Source organism: Python bivittatus, unplaced genomic scaffold (assembly GCF_059951505.1).
Source record: "Python bivittatus isolate LINGU-HERP-01145 unplaced genomic scaffold, Pbiv_v1 ctg000640_np1212, whole genome shotgun sequence".
Taxonomy (NCBI): Eukaryota; Metazoa; Chordata; class Lepidosauria; order Squamata; family Pythonidae; genus Python; species Python bivittatus.
Genome location: NW_028277090.1, coordinates 459,602 through 481,006, shown reverse-complemented (window position 1 = coordinate 481,006; position 21,405 = coordinate 459,602). Strand labels below are relative to the sequence as shown.

The following is a 21,405-nucleotide window of genomic DNA, read 5'->3' as shown; positions in this document are numbered from 1 at the left end:
AAAGACTCTGGGTGGCTCACAGCAATCAAACAAAGAAATTACAATAAAATCAATAAAACGTAAAAATAAAAAACAAAGATAATAGATGATGAGCGCAATGAAGTGAGGGGTCTCGCTCTCCCTCGCCAAAGGCCTGGGTGATTGTGGGGTTCCATGCAGAAAGCACAAGAGCTAATTAGCAGAAAGTGGCAATGTTCATTGTCCCCCCCTCAAGAAGGGAAGCCTCCCCAGCTTTCATTTTGGTCTGGCCTTCCCTCCTCCTCCCCCTTTTAACTAGAGGAATGGGGAGAAGAAGGAATTAGGCAAGGTCCTTAGCTGGGGAGGTTGGTGATGAACATGCCCCCCCAGCCCAACCCAACCCAAGCAGAGTCATTCATTTTTATTTACAATCTGCCCTTCCCTTGACCAAGGGTGTCTGCACACAGGAGGTCAAAACAAGCAAAATGGTAGCCACCACCATGCCTTTGGTTGGGAGAGCCACTGGGTGAGTGTGCAACCCACCTTGGCAGCCATTCGGTGAGAGCGCCATAACGTCACAGCAAAATTCCAAAGCCTGGTCTCCCAAGTTAGCCAACCAATTTGTTGGTTTGTACAATTTATGTGTGCAGTTTAGAGACCGCCACACTCCATAAGTCTCTGGGTGGCTTACATGAAAAGCAGAAAATAATGCAGCCATCAACGCATAAACCATGCATATCCAGAAGAGAACACAAGTACATAATCAAATCTTTCTGTCACTGATGCATTATCTCTGCTAGTAGGGATTTAGGGATGAAGAAGTTCTCTTTAGATCAGCCTTGGTGGCTGTCATAGGCAGTATGTAGATTCTCAGGCAGTGAAGAGATTATATCTCTTAGTGGAAATGCCAGGGATGATAAGACTTTGCAGCCATCTCCAGTGTGCAAAAGACACCGTTCTCCCATTCAGCTCTACCTTCAAGCAAGTGAGTAAGGGTTTGAATGCTACCGGGTGAAATTTTTGAACTGACGGGGGAGAGCTGGAGCAGATCCCCATTGCTACAAAGTGGGGTGTCAACGCTTGCCATAAACCCATTACTCTTTCCCCAAAGACCCCAGAATAGACAAAGCATTCTAAAAAAGGGTCACCCTCTTTCATATTCATTTAGGCCAGCAGGCGGAAACCTGCTTGTTTCAAGTATTGGGAAAGAACATGGACCCACATTGGGGGGAGAGTTACATGCAGACTTTCCTAGCTGCCCAGAAACAATGCCGATTAACTAATGCATTATAAAAGGACGCATGCTGTTTTGTTTTCGCTTAAAACGGCGGCAGGATCCAGATTTTTCTAGTAACACTGTGACGGTGGTTTGAAAGCTGGGGGCAAGGTTTAAGGGTGGATTACTGTCTCTCCCCCCTGCCCAAAATATAGCCTGCCTCTGAATTGCTTCCTTTCCTGACCAGCTGCTGGTTTGTTCTCTGAATTAAAGGAAGGCCCGTGATTGCCTGTTGGTAGCAAGGAAGCAACATGCCTGTTAAGCGTGTGTCTGGGAGGAATTTCTCCAAGCCAACCGTCTGCATTGGCACGTGATCTCAGAAAGCTTCCAGACAGCAGAATCCCAGCCTGGCTTCAGCCAGAGAGTCCCTTGAGAGACAAGCTCTCTGTTTGCTCTCAAGGTTGGGCTGGTGCGCCCAAGACAAATTGGATGTGACACGCAGCTTCGCATGTAGAACATTTGGGGGGCCTTTCCAGGCTGGGTGGAAAGCGTGACCTGACACACGGAAGGACCTTAGAGGGGCCATCAATTCTTAACTGGCATATTGATAGAGAAGGAGAAAACCCAAACCGTGGCCAGTCTGTCTCCACGAGGTCAAGAAGGCAACGTGGTGGCCAGCTGTTCAACTAGACATTATAGCTCTGCTCTAAACAGCAGATTTAGAGTATACAGACATCAAGCCTATCCCAGAAATTCTAATTTTTTTTCCTACCAGGTTGCATTCAATGTGGTGAACCAGCCCTTGCTTTGGAAATGTTTCCAGAGAAGAAATCAGGTTTGGTGAAATTTACTTGAGGGGAAGGTAGTGTTCTTAGATTTCTCTAGTTCAGTGTTTCTCAACCTTGGCAAGCTTAAGATGGGTGGACTTCAACTCCCAGAATTCCCCAGCCAGCATGGCTGGCTGGGGAATTCTGGGAGTTGAAGTCCACCCATCTTAAACTTGCCAAAGTTGAGAAACACTGCTCTAGTTAAACAGCAGCTAAGAGATGTGTGTGAATCCTGTCTTTTGCTGTCCATGGATCACTCCAGCCTTCTGTGGTCTTTTTCAACCCTGAGGAAGGCACGACCAAGGAAGGCATCCTATGGGGCTTTTTCAAGTGGGGAAGTGGGAGCAACTAAGAAGGCTACCAAGGGCTGGGAGGATGTGGAAGAGAAGAGGACACCACTATCTCCATCAACAAAGTAAGCTCAGAAGCAAGCAAAAGAAAAATTGGAAAAGATTTCTTAAGCTTGTTGTGAATAGAGCTGAAGAACAAAAACATCTCTAGCCGGAGAGGAAAACGTCTTGAGAAATTGCAAGGCAGATATTGGAACAGCATTAACAGATCTCACTGGATGATCATGGGCTTTTGTAGGACATGTTTTTCAAAACACCACCTGTTGCTTTTGAGATCCAGAAGTACCAGGAGAAGGCCAACATGAGCTCTTCTGATCACTGCAAAAGCAGGACCCTTATCCTGTCCACAGTGGTAATCATCTCTTCACACTCCTCATTAATATGTGCTAGTTTTATTGATGTTCACAAGCTTAAAAGGGGGGAAACCCCAAAATTTCAAAAGGTTTCTGCCATTCTGTACCGCTCCAAATCGAACTGGTAAGCATGTTGAAATGGAAAGAAGGAGAAACCCCCTCCAGTTTCAGAACCTGATTTTCATGCATCCTGTTATGCATCCTTTCCTTTAAGCCTTTCCAATATTTATCTTTCTTTTTGGTATTTTTTAAGCATCAGTAGTGGCTTTGCTTCTAAACCGCCGCAGCAATTGACTTATTCCTTCCCACCTGGACAGCAGAAGGAAGGGAACAGATGCTTGGAGAAGGAGATCCAAATTAAGCATCACTAAAATAAGTAAATAAACACAGGTGATATTCCCCTCCGCCAGCATGGAGAAAGCTGCTTTGCTTTCTCCCATCTTGGCTCTGCTTTGGAACAAACATTTTGGGAGTCCAGGATGGAGGCCATTTTTTGCACTTCATCTTTGGTGATTCTGGCACACCGTTGTGTAGCTGGGGATTGGGAGTTGGAAGCAGCAGGTACACACAGGCGGGGGGGGGGGGGGGACTCTAATCCAAGCCAGTGAAGTGAGGTCAGATCAGTGGATCTCAGCCACAGACACCCAAGCCAGCTTTGTATCAGTGACCCAAGTCTGGCCGGTTTTACTCTTCTCTCTAGTCAATTTCATGATGGGTGTCAGCCTTCCCAGGTAGACCAGACAGGAAACACAACCAGATGAGCTCATTCTACTTTATTGTAAGGCTACGTTAACAGAATTCTGCAAGTCTGAAAGTACAGATTTCTCACCGTCTCTTTTTACAGCCTGATACGTTGGGGAGGTTCCTTTCTGAGTTTCTTCCTCTTCCCATTATGTAGCTGTGGGCTATACCATCTCTTATCTGACCGTTTCCTAGGCAGAATCTCTTTGTCCTGTCTCCCAAGTTTTTCCCACATACCATTACAGTGGGGTCTTTTGGGGCATCTGGTATACCTGGGGATTTTTCTCACTCTCATGTGAAGCCCATGTTTTAAAAAACAAGCATTGCACTCTTTCCGAAGAGTGCTAAGCCCATGTATGCATGGAGCCCACGTAGCACCTGTCGGGCATCACAGAGGTAGATGTCTCTGGGGAAGCTTGGGATCCTGTCTTTCTTGCGACGTTAGCCAAAATGGCCACGTTTGTCAGTCATTACTGGAGAATAATAATTTGGCTTTCTCAATATTTTAAATTGTTAATTTGCTGCAGGGTTGAGGAGGGCTCCTCTTCCTTTGCAGAGAGCGGCTGATTTCATCCTTTTCCTGTTCTTTTTAGAAATATGCAATTCTATTGAACACAATAGTCGTGTAACTGAGAATGGCTTATGTTACCTGGTTTCAGTTGTATTGATTGATGATCTTGGAAAATCCAATACACACTTAGCTCAACAATAGATTCCCCAGAGAGCAGGCTAATCTTTGTGAAATGTGACAGGGCTGCAAATGAGAGCACACATGAGCTCATCAGAAAGCGGGCCACACATACAAACTCGCTCAATACTGCATATGAGTTTTGCAGGCTATGGCTGGTGGCTCCTAGCTAACCTTGGCTGATCTTCAAAAAGCTAAGCCGGGTCAGACTTCTTCTTTGGATGGGAGATCGCCAAGAAATGCCAGTGGGGTAGGCTAGACTGGGAAGTCAGAAAACATCTCAGAAGAAGATCGTGGCAAACCACTTCCAATCTGTTGCCAAGAAAATCATGTGGACCTTGGCAGTTTCAAAACACTAAGCAGAACTTGGACCCTTAATGGGAGATTTCAGGAAACCCCAGGGCTGTAATCCAGACTGGGAAGTGGGAAAAAGATTCCCCAAAAAAGGTAATGGGAAATGACTTCCCTACGGCGGCCAAAAAAACTAGAAAACTAGGTGGACCTGTCTAGGAGTCCAGCTTGTCTCAAAGAGTCCTTCTGTGATCTACAGCTCCCTGGACCTGCTAGTGACAAGCTAGCATCCATCCACCTTCACATACCTATCGTTACCTTAGGCCAGGAAATTCATCCCAGAATGTCACCCCTTCAAGGTTGTCCAGAGCAGGAAACCAACTCCACAAGGAGACTAGAACGAAGCTTTATTGAGATAGGCTATAACAGAATCGTGCAAGTCGGATTGTGTTTTTCCTCCCCTCCTCTCCCCAGCCAGGGGAATTCTGGGGGTTGAAGTCCACACATCTTAAAGTTGCTGAGGTTGAGAAACACTTGATTACAGGATACCTGTGAAAGGTGAGAGGGGACCATTTTAGAGCAAGAAGGAAAAGCTCAAGCACTGATTTGGGAAAAAAGTGTTTTGTAAAGTCAAGAGAGCCTATGCTAAAATAGGCAGGGGGGGTCCATAGGGGTCAAAAAAGTCAAGGGGTTGGCCATGACACATCTAAAAAGAAGGCCAGATATCACCACTATCTTGACACACCCACCACAAGACCCCTTGAGTAGAGGCTGTGTGTGGAAGTTGTCTGAGATATAGTTCCCATAAAATGCACCCATTGTGTAAATCAGAAATTATCAATGATTTATTTTGCGAGCTGCACAAAGTAAGGTTGTGAGGCAGAACCCTGGAAATGACATATTGTGCCAGAATATGCAAATCGAGGCTGGGGAATGCAAATAAAATCCAGACAGCCAACAGTTTCATTTGTCCTTTCAGACTTGCAGCTCAAGACTTGCACGAATTGTGTATGTAAATCAAAGTAATCTATGGTTGGCTTAACTATTTATTGAAGAAACTCTGGTGGCTGGTTTCACACAGCTTATTAAGCTTAAAATGCAAGGCAAACACTTTATGGCTTAGCATGGTGAGGGAATTCAGCTAAATTCTGATCCGCAAACAGTTCATGAATTAACTAGGTAGGGATCAATAATTCAAGAACTGTCCTTATCACCCCATGATGACAAGTCCTCTCTTGTAGCCAGTTCTGCTATTTTTGCTCTGCCTTTTTGCTTGGCTGGCCCCAGGGGTGGGGGGCTGTTTCTCATTCAGACTGTAAAACCCCAACTGGTCACACTTGTGGTTCTTTACCGAATAAAAAAGGTAGCAATTTTGGAGTTGGAGACATGGCAACTTATGGACCCCTTGTGCCATGTTCTTAGCAATAAAATGGAACTGGGTTGTTGCTGCTGTTTTCCCCCAACTTCCCAGGCTCCTTTTTCCAGAGGCAGGTTAAAAAAAAAAGTGAAAGGCCTGGTGGTGGCGGTGGTGGGGATTCTTCTGAGAAGAGCTGAGCTCAGGAGGTTTCTAATGCCTTTCTGTGTTGTGTTCCAGAGTGATCTTGGAAGATGTCGAATCTTGGCAACAGTGACACCAAGCCCCCGTGTTTACCCCGGAATGGACTTGTTAAACTCCCCACCCAGGCCAATGGCCTCGGCTCCGCAAGCATCACCAAAGGGACCCCGGCGATGAAAAACCGCTTGTGTCAATCTTCCGTGCCTGCAATCATCAGCCCAGCCTTAATGAATCACAGCGACCTACCCATGCCTGGTCTAACTTCTCCGTTGTCTTTGGCTGCTCTGGCAGGGGGGCCTTCAGGAGCCACAGTGGTAGGACTTCCCTCTGATGAGATGTCCCCAACCAATGGGGACATCCCATCCCTGGAAGACCTCTCTGGCTCTCCCACCAAAAGACATCTCGCTGTGGATGAAAAAATCCTGAACCGATTATTTATGTACTTTTCAGCCTGTGAGAAATGTGTCCTGGCCCAGGTGTGCAAAGCCTGGAGGAGGGTCTTGTATCAACCCAAATTTTGGGTGGGTCTGACGCCGGTGCTGGACACCAAAGAGCTCTACAACGTCCTGCCCAGTGGAGATAAGGAATTTGTCAACCTTCAAGGTTTCGCAATCCGGGGGTTTGATGGTTTCTGCCTCGTTGGGGTCTCCGACTTGGACATCTGTGAGTTCATTGATAACTACCCCCTCTCCAAGAAAGGGGTGAAATCTATGAGCCTTAAGAGATCGACCATCACGGATGCAGGTCTTGAGGTAGGTCTGCTTCCAGGCTGAGAGCTGTGCCTCTGTGCAGAGAAGTTCAACCTGACCTCTCCAGGCTGGAGGTAGCCCCCCAAAGCCAACAGAACTTCACCAAAAAGTTCCCAAATGGCCAATTTTTTTAAAAAATGGGACTCATGGAGAAAGTTGTGAAATATCTGACTAGAAACTATGATCAAAACAGAAAAGATGGCAGCCGGGAGAATATGATGAAAGTTCCACCCATTTTTTAATGTGACCTACATGGAACAAGTGTGTGACTGTTGGAGGTCTTTCTGCACCAATCCCCACCCTAAGAGAGTCACTCAGGGTTATAGCCTTCTCGACTTTGGGGAAGGTGCCTCCTGGTGGCCAATGTCACTGTAATATGTGCGTAAGGCTGCTGGGGGAAAACTTTTAAGCCTCCAGGCTCTCTTTCCATAAATCAGAGTCAAATGGACAGCTGTAGGCATCCACTAAAACAGTGTTTCTCAACCTTGGCAGCTTTCAGATGGGTGGACTTCAACTCCCAGAATTCCCCAGCCAGCCTTGTTTTGTCATCTTTGGTCCTGGATGGGGGGGGGTGGCGGGTAGCACTGTCCCAAACAGACCCAGTGCGTAATCTGGGGGTCCTCCTAGACTCACGGCTCCTGCTTGAAGAGCAGGTGGCAGCCGTGGCCAGGAGACCCTTTGCACAACTTCAGGTCGTGCATCAGTTACGCCCTTTCCTGGATCGGGATGCCCTTTGGTCACTCATGCCCTTGTTATCTCCCATATAGACTACTGCAATGCACTCTACATGGGGCTACCTTTGAAGAGTATCCGGAAGCTACAGCTGGTCCAGAATGCAGCCGCGCGGGCTATTTTGGAGCCCCAAAAAGGGCCCATGTAACACCGTTGCTCCGTGAGCTGCATTGGGTTCCAGTTTGCTTCCAGGTCCAATTCAAGGTGTTGGTTATCACCTTTAAAGCCCTACATGGCACAGGACCAGGTTACTTAAGGGACCACCTCTTCCTGTGACTTCAACCCGTCCCACGCGATCACACAGGGAGGGCTTGCTTCGGACCCCCTCGGTAAAAGACCTCCAATTAGCGGGGTCCAGAAGGCGGGCCTTCTCTGCTGTAGCCCCCGCTCTTTGGAATATCCTGCCCCCGGAGGTGAGATTGGCCCCTTCGCTCCTGGCCTTCCGGAGAGATCTGAAGACCTGGCTCTGCCACTTGGCCTGGGGTGGGGAGGGAAGTCACCAAGCGTGGGGATGGCTAGCTCCTTAGAGGCCTGGCGTCTGCAGCTCTGGTAACCATCAGCCTCTTGGACTCTTTCTTCTGCTAATGGTTCGTATAGTTTTTATGTTTTATATATGTATTGTTTTAACGGATCTTGTAAGCCGTCCAGAGTCCCCCATTAGGCGGAGATAAATCGAATAAATAAAATAAAAATAAAATAAGATAAGATAAACCCTGCATTAGAAGCTACAGTGAAGCACCAGTAATCTTTCCTCACCACCATGAATAGCCATTGAAAGAGGGGATGTTTAACAGCACTTAATTCAGGAATTCTGGACTGAATCTGCACATTATATTAAGTCTATGCCATATTGTGGGTTGCTAGAAGCTGGCTTCGTGTGTTGCGTGAACCCAGCCACTCTGCTCTGTAAACCATGGCTTAGCCTCAAGTGGGAACCTAGCCATTGTGGCTTACTCAACCAACCATGGTTAAGGCCAGCCATGGCTTAGCACAAAGTAGGGACTCAGTTCTTGCTTCCAACGACTTATGCTGGACTTTACAACTTGATTCTACATGGATTCATCACCGAGAAAGCCCTGCTTTGTTGTACAAAATTAACTTCTGACTAGTTGGGTCCAACCTTGGCTCTTTTTTAAGCAGTTCTCAGCCCTGGCTCACACGTGGCCTCGTTCCCAACAAGCCACTACTTCCCATCAATGCAACCCAGTGGTGTCTTTGTGTGCTGCCTAAACCCCATAGGAACAGATGTCTTTCTGAGATATTTAAGCAGATGGGTGAAGTTGCTATTAGTGAGCCATTACGATTACAGTAATTGGAAAAGTTGTCTTTGATCGTTTCCCTTTGCCTGTTATAGTAACAGAACTAAAATAGAGTAACAGAGAAAAAAAAGAAGCTTCATCTTAAATCATCCTGCTGCAGATTATTTTGTTCCCAACTGATTAATCAATCAAATTGTTCTCGATGGCTTTATCAATTAAAAGCATTGGCTTCACGCTAGCTCAGACTATCTTCCACCTACAGCAGTACTGTCTGCTTGAGTGAGAAATGGATATTGGCTGTAACTGATAGGGGAGTGCAGAAGATTAGACCAGAGGCATTCTGTATACAAAGCAAGGGCATTTTGAGAAGGAAGAGTGATGTCATTGCACCAAAGATGAAAATTATGGATTTGATGTTAGCAGCATCGTAGTGACATAATTTGTATCACTGTCATGATGAAGTACATGACGTCGTTATGGCTTCTTACGTATTTCCTTATGTATTACAGTAGTTTAAACCAGGGATATGATCCCTCCCTGACTATGAAGGAACTTCAGTAAGGCAGGAAGGTGCCTCATATTGAGTCATATGCTATTTAACCCAGGACTGGGGAAATTGTGATGCTCCAGACGCTGCTGAGATACAACCTCCAGCGTCTCTCACTATTGGCCGTGTTGACTGTGGCTTTTGGGAGTTGGAGGTTAACAATATCTGGAGAGCCACAGATTCCACACACCTACATCACCTTGATCTAAGCCAATATTGATAACATCCCAGTGGGAATTGGCTGAGAATTCTGTGATGTAAAACTTCTGAAAGAAAACTTGCAGGACTTTTCTTCCAGATGTAAAAATGATACGTCTCTATTTGTGACATCAGAGATACATTTCACTCCACCTTGTGAGACTCTTTGACTATGGGAAGACCAGTAGGTGCTTTTACACAATATGCTAAACTTAGTTAATATTAACCTTGATTAGTTTTTTGGAGGCTTACTGTGTTGTACAAATCTATGCCCTTAGGTGGAATATGTTTTGCAAACATAGAAGCTGGGTTAATTCAGTAACCAAGTTGAGCTTGTTGTCCGAACTCAGCCCATGGGTGAAATTCCCACAGTTTTGGGGGATAATTCGTGACTCTGTGTGTCACGGGAATCTAGCTATTGTCTTAGCATATTTTGTGAACTAAACTGTCATGTTAAGCCATAGTATGTTTTATTTCTTTGGGTATCACATTTAACCAAGTCATTTAAAGACCAAGCAACTATATTTACACATTTTTGGGGGAGGACATGATGTTATGCAAACTCAGTCTGATATGTTACTTTACATTGTTTAAACCCAGAAAATGGGTTAATTCAGTAAATATGTGAAGTGTATTGGATGAAGGCAACCATTGTGGAGTCCTTGGGGTTCTCTGAGCTTGGTTGCTTTCTTGCAGACACTTCATTACCTTAATAGGGAACATCTTCAGTGCCAGAAGATAACCTGACCCTAACCCTTCTAGCACTGAAGATGTTACCTAATAGGGTAATGAAACGTCTGCAAGAAAACAACCAAGCTCAGAGACCCCCAAGGACTCCAGAATTCAACCCTGAGCTACAGATATTCTCTTCTGTTGGAAGGCAGCCATGCTGTTTTTCTCATCTGGGTTTTGAGTGAATTTTGTGAACTTAGCCTACATGTTGCCCTTTCAGGTAATGCTGGAACAGATGCAGGGTGTCATGCGTCTGGAGCTGTCTGGATGCAATGATTTCACGGAGGCAGGGCTCTGGTCAAGTCTGAATGCCCGCATCTGCTCTCTGAGCGTCAGCGACTGCATCAATGTGGCCGATGATGCCATCGCTGCCATCTCGCAGCTGTTGCCCAACTTGACCGAGCTGAATCTCCAAGCCTATCATGTGACGGATACAGCCCTGGCTTACTTCACTGCCAAGCAGGGTTACACGACCCACACTCTCCGCCTGAACTCCTGCTGGGAGATCACCAACCATGGAGTGGTGAACATGGTGCACAGCCTGCCCAACTTGAGCGTGCTCAGCCTCTCTGGCTGCTCGAAGGTGACAGATGATGGTGTGGAGTTGGTAGCAGAGAACCTCCGCAAGCTTCGGAGTTTCGACCTGTCGTGGTGCCCTCGGATCACGGACATGGCTCTTGAGTACATCGCCTGTGACCTCCACAAGTTGGAAGAGCTGGTGCTTGATAGGTAAGGAGGGCACTGATCCTCCTGATTCCTTTTGCAGGTGACAACACTGAGGCCTGAAATAAGAAATCCCAGGGAATGGGTAAAATCTGGAGAGCTTGGGGTCATGCCCTTGACTGTCTTCAACTGTGCTGAGAAAAGAAGCCACAGAGCAGAACTTGTGAAAGTCATGATGCAAAGAGGCAAAGTGGAAGGGGTACAGGGTGGAGAGTGGGACAGACAAAGATGAGGTAAGGCAATGGAAGGACCCATGAGATGATCCCAAGTTAGAGAAACAGAGATCTAACTTGGTCCAAGGTAGCTTCCAATGTTCTCTAATGTTCTTCAGAACCTCAAAGGGCTCCCAATGAGGTGCTGGGCCTCAAGTACATTTTTTCAAAGACCTATGACTCAGGGTCGCATGTAACTGTTGGCTACCCTCATAGTGACACATCCAATAAAAATCTTTTATGGTGCTATCGTTCTATCAACATCTGATCCATTCATTCCCTTTTTTTCAAATCCTCATTGGTAGCTCACTTGCCAGTTATAAGACCGAGTGATATTGCATAGCAGGTTTGATCTTTGAATCCACCTTTTCCTAGTATCAGGATGGAGAGTGGGGCCACTACCTCCATGCCCAGTTTGTCGTAATCATCAGAAGTCTTCATATGCAGTAGAAGGCAGGTTCTACCATCTAGAAATGTCTTCCTCTTCTTCTCCAGCTTGGTATCACTCATCCTCTATGATCTGATGCTGCCCCCTTGTGAGTTGTCCTAGCTCACACACCAGAGATATTAGAAAAGCCTAAGTAACATTTCATCACTGGTTCTGCCATGTATCTACGCCTCTCCAGATACTGAGTTTTTGCAAGGCTAGGCAACTTTCCAGGGCCCTTCAAAACCCTGAGTGGTTTTAACAGATTTGTTCTTCTTTGTTGGTGGTGATGTTGATGATGATGATGATAATGATGTTTTGGAGAATTGACGGAGGTGAAAGGCACAAGGGCCCCTTGAAGACTGCAGAAGCTTAAGGCGCCTATTGAATCCCTTCATCCTTCTAAGCCTTCCCCAAAACTGGTCCTTGTCCCACCCTCTTTTATGAGTCAGATCCTCAGCATGCTGCACAAAGCCCAGTGTGGCCCTTGACCTGATGAAAATCGCATGCTTGTGCTTTAGGACCACCGTTTGCTTACTCCTCTAGGGAGAGATTCCCTTTGTTCTCCTGCTTTTATCTTTACTGTTGTCCATCTTCATTTCTCTGGCAGGTGTGTACGGATAACAGACACTGGGCTCAGTTACTTGTCCACCATGTCCTCCCTTAGGAACTTATATCTCCGCTGGTGCTGCCAGGTAGGTCAAGGGGAGCTGGCAGAGAAGTGGCCCTTTGCAAATTCTCTCCTTTTGAGCGTCGCTCAGAACAGGGCTTGCCATTTGCAACGGAGCACCAGGAACAAAGTATGAATTTGTTCTTAATTTCTCAAAGAACAAAATTTGTTCCTTTGTTGCTTGTTCTTGGAAGCTCCAGGGCTTGGTGTCTCATGATCCTTTCTTCTCCTCCTTTGTAGGTGCAAGATTTTGGGCTGAAACATCTGCTGGGAATGAGAAGCTTACGCCTCTTGTCTCTTGCCGGTGAGAGTTGTATTTGGGGGATCCTTTCAAATCCGATGGGACACGGGGTTGGAAGAGAGAGCGCTTGGGATCCATCGGGGCCTCCCTAATTCAGTAATGGTTAAACTGTTTGCTACTTTTTTCACGGAAAACTTGGGGTCGGGGCAAAACCTTTGGGGTGTCGCCAGAAGGTTTGTTTCCTTGCTTCCTTTAATTCCCAAGAAAGATGAAAATAGAAAGAATGGAAAGGGCTAATTTTCTTCCACTATCAAATTGGGTGACAAACGTTTGGTAGGCTTTTGGTCTACGCCAGTGTTCTTCAAACTTGGCAACTTTAAGATGCGTGGACTTCAACTCCCAGAATTCTCCAGCCAGCCATCCTGGCTGGGGAATTCTGGGAGTTGAAGTCCATGCATCTTAAAGTTGCCAAGTTTGAAAAACACTGGTCTACACCAGAAACCTGCTGAGTCAGTTCGATCAGAGGGAAAGAAAAAGAGCTTTGCAAAGCCCAGAAAACAAGGATTCAGCCAGTCATATTATGATCATATAATTTCTGCCCCAGGGCAACTCCAGAGAAGTCCCATAGAGCATTCTGCTATAAACCCCCTTGTTGAGCAAAGAAAGACCTAATAGCCAGGATCAGGTAAAACTACCCAGGGCTAAGTTCACACAACAAGCAAACTGGGGGTCAGCAAAGCCACAAGCGGGGTGTTTATCTAATATGCGATTTATTTATCTATTCATGGCTTCACCGAAGAAGCTCTAAGAAGCTTTCCACAGCACTCCAAACCACAAACTACCCAACTTCCTTTGACCTTAGACTAGCTTGTGGTATGAAGCCAGCCACAGATAGGGGTGCCCCCCAGACTCAGACACACCAACTCAGAGAGATGCAGGGCACACATACCGATGCGTGCAGGTCTGTGCAGACACACACACGGTGCACTCATGTCCCGATATGCACACGCAGATGCCAACGAGTAAGCACCCAGGCACAGATTGCACGCACCAACACACACAACATCCCCATACACACACACGTGTCCCGGTCTTGAAATAAAGATACTCAGAATGAAAGTACGTCTCCCTGTTTTCTTTTCAAGTCACCTCTGATTTTAATCTTTCGAGTAAGATATTCCCTCTTGTTCACTGGGCGCTCTCTGATTTCGCTTTGCCAGGCTGCCCTCTGCTGACCACCACGGGACTTTCAGGCCTAGCTCAGCTTCACGACCTAGAAGAACTGGAGCTGACCAATTGCCCAGGTGCCACTCCTGAGCTTTTTAAATACTTTTCCCAACACCTCCCTGGCTGCATGGTGATCGAGTAAGCGGCTCGCTAGAAGAATCTGGCCAAACCCTGGAGCCATGTTCTCCAATCCTAACCCAGCACTGACCAACCAACCAGAGCCAAGGTTTTATTTATTTATTCATCATTGATATCTATCTATATATGGACATATATAGATAGATATGGATGATTTCTTTCCAGAAGAGATGCTGTGACTTAAAATCACACGCTCACACGTGTACACTCAAAGGGAAAACAGCGTGACGAACGCAAATGAACCATCGAGAAAGAGTTGGTCACTAGGTGGATCGGCCGTGGCTCTACAAAGTGGAAGAATTGTTCCTCGGGTTTGTAAATCCTGACGTCGCCATCATCTCTCATCTTCCTTGTAGTGAGCTGTTTGGAAATCTTACCTTTTGGGGGAAAAAGAATAAGGAAAACATACACAGAAACCCCAACAGCAAAACCAAATGAAAGGGATGTGGGAACATGAGCAAGAAAATCCCAGTGGCCGGTTAGCTAGTTGGCAAGCAAGCCAACGCCACTCAGTGCTGGATGAAAATGGTTTCCGTCCGTCCGGGCGTTTAATGCTATGGGCAGGGAGAGGTTGCCTGTTAGCCTACCCAGTCTGGGTGGCGTAAGAATAAAGGGGTCAGCCCTTGTGAAGGCCTTCAAGGTATGGATGTTGGATGGTGGATGGTGGAGTCTGCCCTGGAAATGGCTGGCATTGTTTACACTGGCGGTGGGAAGTTGAACAAGGGAAGTTGAGCGCCCTCCCTGGACCAGGTGGAACATCAACAGTGGTGGAATGGATTCGCCCCTGAATTCCGAGGATGGGACGCTGCGGTGGTGAAATGACACTTATAAAAGGAAACGTTGGGGTGAGGGGGGAGAGGACGAAGAAGAAGAAGAAGAAGAAGAAGGAAACTGACCAATCCTGTGAGAAAAAACCTTGGATCTTGTCCCAGAAATTCTTGGAGCTCTGGATTTTGGGGAGCTCCTCGTTCTCGGAAGCTCCAGAAAGGGGAGCTGTTTGGAACGCAAAGCTAGAGAGGAAGGAGATCGATCGGAAGAACTCACCCAAACTGTCCCAGCTGACTCGAAGCTCACGCAATGCACAATCCTTGGTGGATCCCATCTGCCTCCTTTTCTTTGGTTTCTTTTTCTTTCTTTTTTCCATTTTGTTTCGACTCTCTTGATTTTGCTAATGAATAGGGGGGGGGAGTTCCCCCCTCACCCTCTCTTTGGAGCAAACCACAGCCTTTGCATGCTCGCTTGCTTCCGTCTTGTGATAAGGTAGAGTCTGAATTCTGCTTTGGGCTGTGGGTGGCAGTTTTTTGATCCTGGCTTGGCTCGTCTGTTCTGGTGTAAAAAGCTGATGTGGCTTGTATACCATCCTTGTTCCATTTCTCCAGACACACAGATCATCAGCTGGACATTCCACTCCTGTCCAAAAAGGGATGGAGGGATCTCCTTCCCTTCCTCCGCCCCATCGACCCAGTCCCCTCTTCCGTCCTGATAAACACCCCCATCACAACATTCCCTTCTTTCCTTCCTGACTTCACTCCACCAAACCAAGGGGAAACGGTGCTCATTGGCTTGGCTTCTGGGCTGAGATGGCTGCTGACCAGCTGTTTGGTGGCTCGCTGCTTTTGCCCCATCACTTTTAGAAGCCATTTCCAAGGCCCCGTGGGATAATAAGGGGCTAAAGGCAACTCTGGCATTCAGGCATTCCTCCTCCTGACCCCGAGATCCATTCCAGGGCACAGCCACGCACTGGCAAGATTTGGGGTCGGGGGGAGCTCGGGGCTCTTTCAGCAATGGGTTCAAATTGAGTTCCAGCCCTGGGATCGCCCTGGAACGGCTGGGCAGTTAAAGCCATCTCTTCTGTGCTTTTGAAAAGAGACTGTGCTCTTTCGTCATGCTAGCCCAGTAGAGCACCTGTGTGGTTGGATTCATTTTTGCTTCTTTGGAAGACAGAGCCCATTTCTAAGGGTGGGTATGCGCAGAGAAACTGTGCTCACCATTCCTCTCCCTGAGACACTGTCGGGATGGGCTCTGGGGCTTTCTGTTCTCCAAAGATGGTAGGATAAAACCATTTCTTCTTTATTTCCCCCCACCTCCCCACCGCATGGGGCAAATCATGGAAGCCCTGTGTCCCCTTCCCCCAAGATCCAGTTCTGTGCATGCTAATGTACCTGGAGAGAAGCAGGGATGAGATGGGGACCAATGGAAGCCATGACTTTTGTTGAACTGTAACCCACAGAGTTGGGGAAAGCAGGCGGGATTGTCTTGAAGGCAGCCTTCCAGCAATATCGCATCAGATGACACTTGATGCCACCATTGGCCTGGGGGAACTGCATGCGCTCCTCGCTGTTTTCTTTTCAAGCCCCCCCCCAAAAAAAAAGTGCAGCAAAGGGTTCATTTCCATAGGGTGTAGCTATTGCATGACACTCTACCTTCTCTGGAGGAAGGGAAAGGGGAGGGGGCAGTCAATGCAGCCAGGCTGGGGGTGACGAAAGGGGGAGCCCAACATGTCTGGAGCAGCCCAGTTAGGGAAAATTGCCTTACTGGTTTCCCCACCAGTTCATTTCCCCGGGATCCTGGTCCTAAAGCAACTGACTTGCAAGGCTTCTGGGCTTGAGCCAAGATTGGCATAGTTTATTAGACAGTTTTCAGTTCATGAATGCCTTCAGTGGCCACCTCATTTTTCTTATAAATAAAGCCCCCTCCCCCAAAACAATCCCAAACAACCATATTCCTCCAGTTCTGATCTTGGAGGGAGAGGAAGGTGCAATGCCATAAATCCTGGCCTGATTCTACCATCTCTTGAACTCTTCAAGCAGCTGATGAATGTCCTCCATGTATCCCAGTGGACCATGGGCACTATGTACCACTATTCCTTTGAAGTCTTCCCAGCATCCTCCTCTTGCCCAGGGCTTCATCTGAGCCTGGAATTTCAATGCCAGCCATGCATTTATGCCAAAATTGTGTGCTAAAAGACCGCTGGCTACCCACTCCCACCATTTTCGTCCTTTCCCCCAAACCGCCAATCTCGTTTTCGATGCGCTCTGAAAAATCACACCGATCGTGAATGAGTTGCTTGTGAACTTAACTACATGGAGTGGCTTTAATGAAAAAGTAGCACGAGACGTTTTCCTCCCATCCAATCTGCTTAAGAGGGTGGGCAACCTGCAGCCAGAAAGTCACAGGAGGCCCTTGGCCCAATATCCTTGAACACATGTTGAAAGACCTCTGCAAATAATCAGTCCAGGTCTCTGTTAATAGTTATTTTATCTCTTTCTGGAAGGCTTAGGAGAGGAAAAAGAAAGAAGACAGAGATTTGGTGGTGCCACTCACTTTAAGCTCTGTCCCTACCCGCCATCCTCCCTGACATTCAGCTTGTACCCTAACAGATTAAGGTCTAAGGAATTCATGCATCTGATCTCTTGGTCTGATTCCAAACTTTCCCTGATATTTATTTCTCCCAGTCCAATACATTGGGAGAAATCATCCACATACTTGCTTATTTGTTTACTTAGGTATGTAGGCAGTAATTTTTATGCTGCCTATTTTCAGGACCCTAAGTCAGGAAACCGATGAGTATGTTTTTTCCTTGCATCCCATAGACAGCAATGTCACGCGGCCGGAGAACGGACACATTTGGATCGGCTGCAGATTTCCGCAGCTCAGGCCAGCAAGCTGCCTCTTATTTTGCAAAACGCTGTCAAATTTCAACAGAAAAATGGCTTTGATGCATATCTGTAGAACAACTTGGCTAAATTCCCACCCAGAAAAGTTTGGAGAACTCTCAATAGATTCCAGACCAACTCTTTTTTTTTTTTTTTAAGGCTTTACCTTTTCTTAACACCCTAGTAAAGGTGAGGATTTTGTACGTTATATGATTTAGGCTGAGAAATGGTGACATTAATTTTTAGAAAGGGTGCACTGGTTTATGTTAAAAAGAGGGAGAGAAAAAAACCAGGCGGGGAGTTATTCCACCCGTTTATGATTCAAATGAAGCCCTAAATGAACCAAAATTGTATCAACAGGCACAGAATTAAGTCCCATTGCTTTCAGATTTCCTATTAGAAAAAGTTTTTAGAAATATACTGGCTAAGAAGTAACTATTTAGAGTGCAATTAATAATAGAGAGCAAAGGGAGACTAACACCATTTGAAACAGTATATTTCAAGAGCAGACTGACTCTGATCTATATGGTTTACCTATCTATCTATCTATCTATCTATCTATCTATCTATCTATCTATCTATCTATTTATTTATTCTTCTAGATGGTATATTCAGGTAATATTTGGATCACATCCCATAATCTTCCAAGCCAGTTACCTAGCCAGAAAATCAATAAACCTTATCCAAGTCAGATTAGAATTTAATTTTGCAGCAGTCAATTAAATTATTTATTTTCATATTTAATAATTTCATATTTAGTAAGTGTTAATAGCACATTATTAAAATAAATTAAGCAATTAAATGACTTGCTCTCAGGGCAATCCTTTATCTCTCTAATCCAATGTTAGTCCAGTTGAAGTTCATAAGGTTTACTTCTAGGAAACAGCCTTGGGATCTCTATAGGATATGGTCAAAAAAGTCAAGGTGGGGCAGTTGAGGCTCCACCTGCTTTTTACATGCATCAATTGCTCTGCATGTCCACCATCTTGACTTTTTTGACCACACCCTGTGGACATCCCTGAGTATGGCAGAGCTCCTTACCTGTCAGTTTTCCCAACAATTTCTAAATTTTCTACCATCACAACCCTAGATTTGTTTAGGTCATCATTAAATGCCTTCTCCAACCTGGAGTCCTCCGGATGTGTGGGACTGCAAGGCCAGTAATTCCCACCCAACACATCAGGAATCGGATGGATGCTGAGGACTCTGGGTGAGAGAAGAGGGCATAAAATGCTTCTCAGCGCAGAACAATGACTGAGGCATGTCGCATCACTCAAAAATGAGATAAATATATGAAAGATAGTTATAGCAGTAGAGGGTAGCCATAGCAAATAAATAAATGGATAAACTTCCACTATCCCTAAATTCACAGTAGTTACCAAACTGTTACCAAACTACTCTTCCCAAGATTCTTTAGTCTTAACACCTAAAAGGGAGTGAAATTATTCTAAGTTGGTGATGAGATAGGAGGTTGCTCTTAATATAGTACAGGTAGTCCTAGCTTAACAACCACAATAAGGACCGGAAAATTGATCATTAAGCAGGGCGGTTATTAAGCAAGTCACCACATGACTGGATCTGATTTTACGACCATTTTTATGTTGGTTGTTAAGCGAATCACATGGTCATTAAGCAAATCACATGATCATTAAATGAATCCAGCTTCCCCAATGGATTTTTTTTGCCAGAATTCACTTAATGACCACATGATTCGCTTAATGACCATCATAAAAAAGATCGCAAATAGCAATCACATGACCACCGGGATGGTGCAATGGTTTGCGATGGTTGTAAGTACAAGTATAGGTTGTAAAGCACTTTCTTTGAGGCTGTCATAACTTTGAACTGTTGTTAAATGAATAGTCGTTAAGTGAGGACTACCTGTATGATGTTAATGCCCAGCTAGATGACAATGACTAGATAAGCAGGATTGGGCCTGGTTAGTACTTGAATGGGAGAGCAATAGGCTAGACTGGGAAGTTAAAGAAACACCTTCAGGGGAGTCTGCAGGTATGGTCAAAAAAGTCAAGCTGGCAGCTGCAATGGGGCATTTGAGGTTCTACTTGTTTTTGACATGCATCACACAAACATAAACATCAATTGCACCATCACGGCTGTCATCTTGACTTTTGTGACCATATCCTGTAGACACCCCGGCTTAGCTAGGCCTCTGGTCTGGCCCACAATAAAGAAGCTTTCCTAATTTCATGGTCAGCTCCAGGATCCTTGTGCCCACCACCAGGTTGACAGATGCCTTCCAGCCTGCAATTCCTCCAGGTCCGCTGCCCCTAGCATTTCCTCCGGGGATGTGCAGACACTGTTTTCGCAAATGCTTCATCCTTTTCCTAAGTACCCAAAACCAAAATCTCATTCTCATCATCTTACCGGGATGGGTGGGGCCACAGGCTCAATATCCTGCATGGACCGTTTGCTAAAGTCCCACTCAATGTCCAGAATCATAGGAAGGGGCGGGGAGGGGGGAGTTTTGAGGTTTCAAAGAGTATCCTGCATGAAGAGAGATGGGATGATGGGGGTGGGTGGGGGGAGAAAACTCAATTTGTTTGTGAATCTTTTGCAAAGAGGCCATCTATCCGTCTTCCGGTCACATCTTCATTTGGGCCAGTTGATTCACACACCACTTTTGAGGGCTGGTCTCTCCATGTCAGCCTCCATTTAGCAGCAGGAAAAGGGCTCCAGCCTCTCTGCACGCCCAGTCCAGCACTTACGGGCCTCCTGATGCTGGATGACCAACCTCACGCCATTTTAACAGATGTGCCTGGACGTTGCCTCCTCCACTGCCATTTTGACCACGCTCACAAACAAACAGGGGTGAACAACTGCTTTTTTAAAAAAATACTGTCACGATTCACAGAAATGCTAACGGGTTGCTGCCGTGGCATCACTGTAAAGCTTTAAGAATCTGATGATGATGATGATGATGAAGAAGATGAAGGTGATGATGAAGATGATGTACAACTTCCTGCTCTTTTGGCCTGTTCCCCCTGCCTATGTCCTGTGGAAATCCATGGTTGTTAGCAGGGGGTGCGACACAGAGCGGGGGTGAGGGTAGAAGGAGAAGATCAAGTTGGAGATACTGGTGTAGAGCAGTGTTTTTCTAACTTGGCCACTTTAAGAGGGGTGGACTTCAACTCCCAGAATTCCCCAGCCAGCCTGGCTGGCTGGGGAATTCTGGGAGTTGAAGTCCACCCCTCTTAAAGTGGCCAAGTTAGAAAAATGTTGGTGTAGAGAAGTTCCCCCAGAAACTTGGATGCTGGAATTTAGAACAGAAAAATGCTGAAAACTTCATCATTTGCTCGATCTTGGAGACACACTTTTCTAAGCAATTGACAAGTACAGGCAGAGAGAAACACAGTCTCAGCGCATATAAAGGAAACATAGACCTTAGATTGTGTGATTCAAGGAGGGGGGGCTTCAAATGTAAGATTTGAGTGGGGTGACTTTTACACCATATGCAGGCTTTAACCCTGCAGGTACATAACAAAAGCTAATCTTGGCTCCCCACTAAGAGCTGTCTTTGCCCAGATAAATATTTGCAAATGCAATTTTATCTCAACTCGCTCACGTTTCTTTTTTACATTTTCAAGTGTATCATAGGAAGAGAGAAAGAGAGAGAGGTGGACACCAGACTTGAATAAAGAAAATTATGTGGGAGCCAGCCCCCAATTTCACTTTATCTGGGGGTTGGAGTGCTTCACGATGGTCGCGATGTTCCTCCGCCGCCCCTTGAAACTACGATCTAAGAGGGGCAAGACCAGACACATCCGCCATAGGGTCCAAAAACTCCAGGTGACTGTGGCGGCCATCTTGATGTTTTTGACCTCCCCCCATGGATGCCTCTGGGGAAGACGTTTGAGAGAGAATTCAGAAGAAAAAGCCATTGAGCAGAGTGCCTTT

At 46.1% G+C, this 21,405-nt stretch overlaps 1 protein-coding gene across 1 annotated transcript; it reads left to right on the top strand.

The window, feature by feature from the left end:
• Window positions 1–6,032: 6,032 nt before the first annotated feature.
• FBXL16 (F-box and leucine rich repeat protein 16) lies at window positions 6,033–13,838 on the top strand. Its single transcript, XM_007444131.2, has 5 exons — window positions 6,033–6,731; window positions 10,417–10,925; window positions 12,169–12,253; window positions 12,469–12,532; window positions 13,690–13,838. Exons 1-5 carry the CDS (start codon window positions 6,033–6,035, stop codon window positions 13,836–13,838), a joined length of 1,506 nt encoding a protein of 501 aa, XP_007444193.2.
• Window positions 13,839–21,405: the final 7,567 nt, after the last annotated feature.

Coding starts and splice junctions, on each gene's coding strand:
- FBXL16 (XM_007444131.2), top strand. CDS start 6,033: ATGTCGAATCTTGGCAACAGTGACACCAAGCCCCCGTGTTTACCCCGG. Junction 6,732..10,416: donor TCACGGATGCAGGTCTTGAG/GTAGGTCTGCTT, acceptor TTGCCCTTTCAG/GTAATGCTGGAACAGATGCA. Junction 12,533..13,689: donor ACGCCTCTTGTCTCTTGCCG/GTGAGAGTTGTA, acceptor TCGCTTTGCCAG/GCTGCCCTCTGCTGACCACC.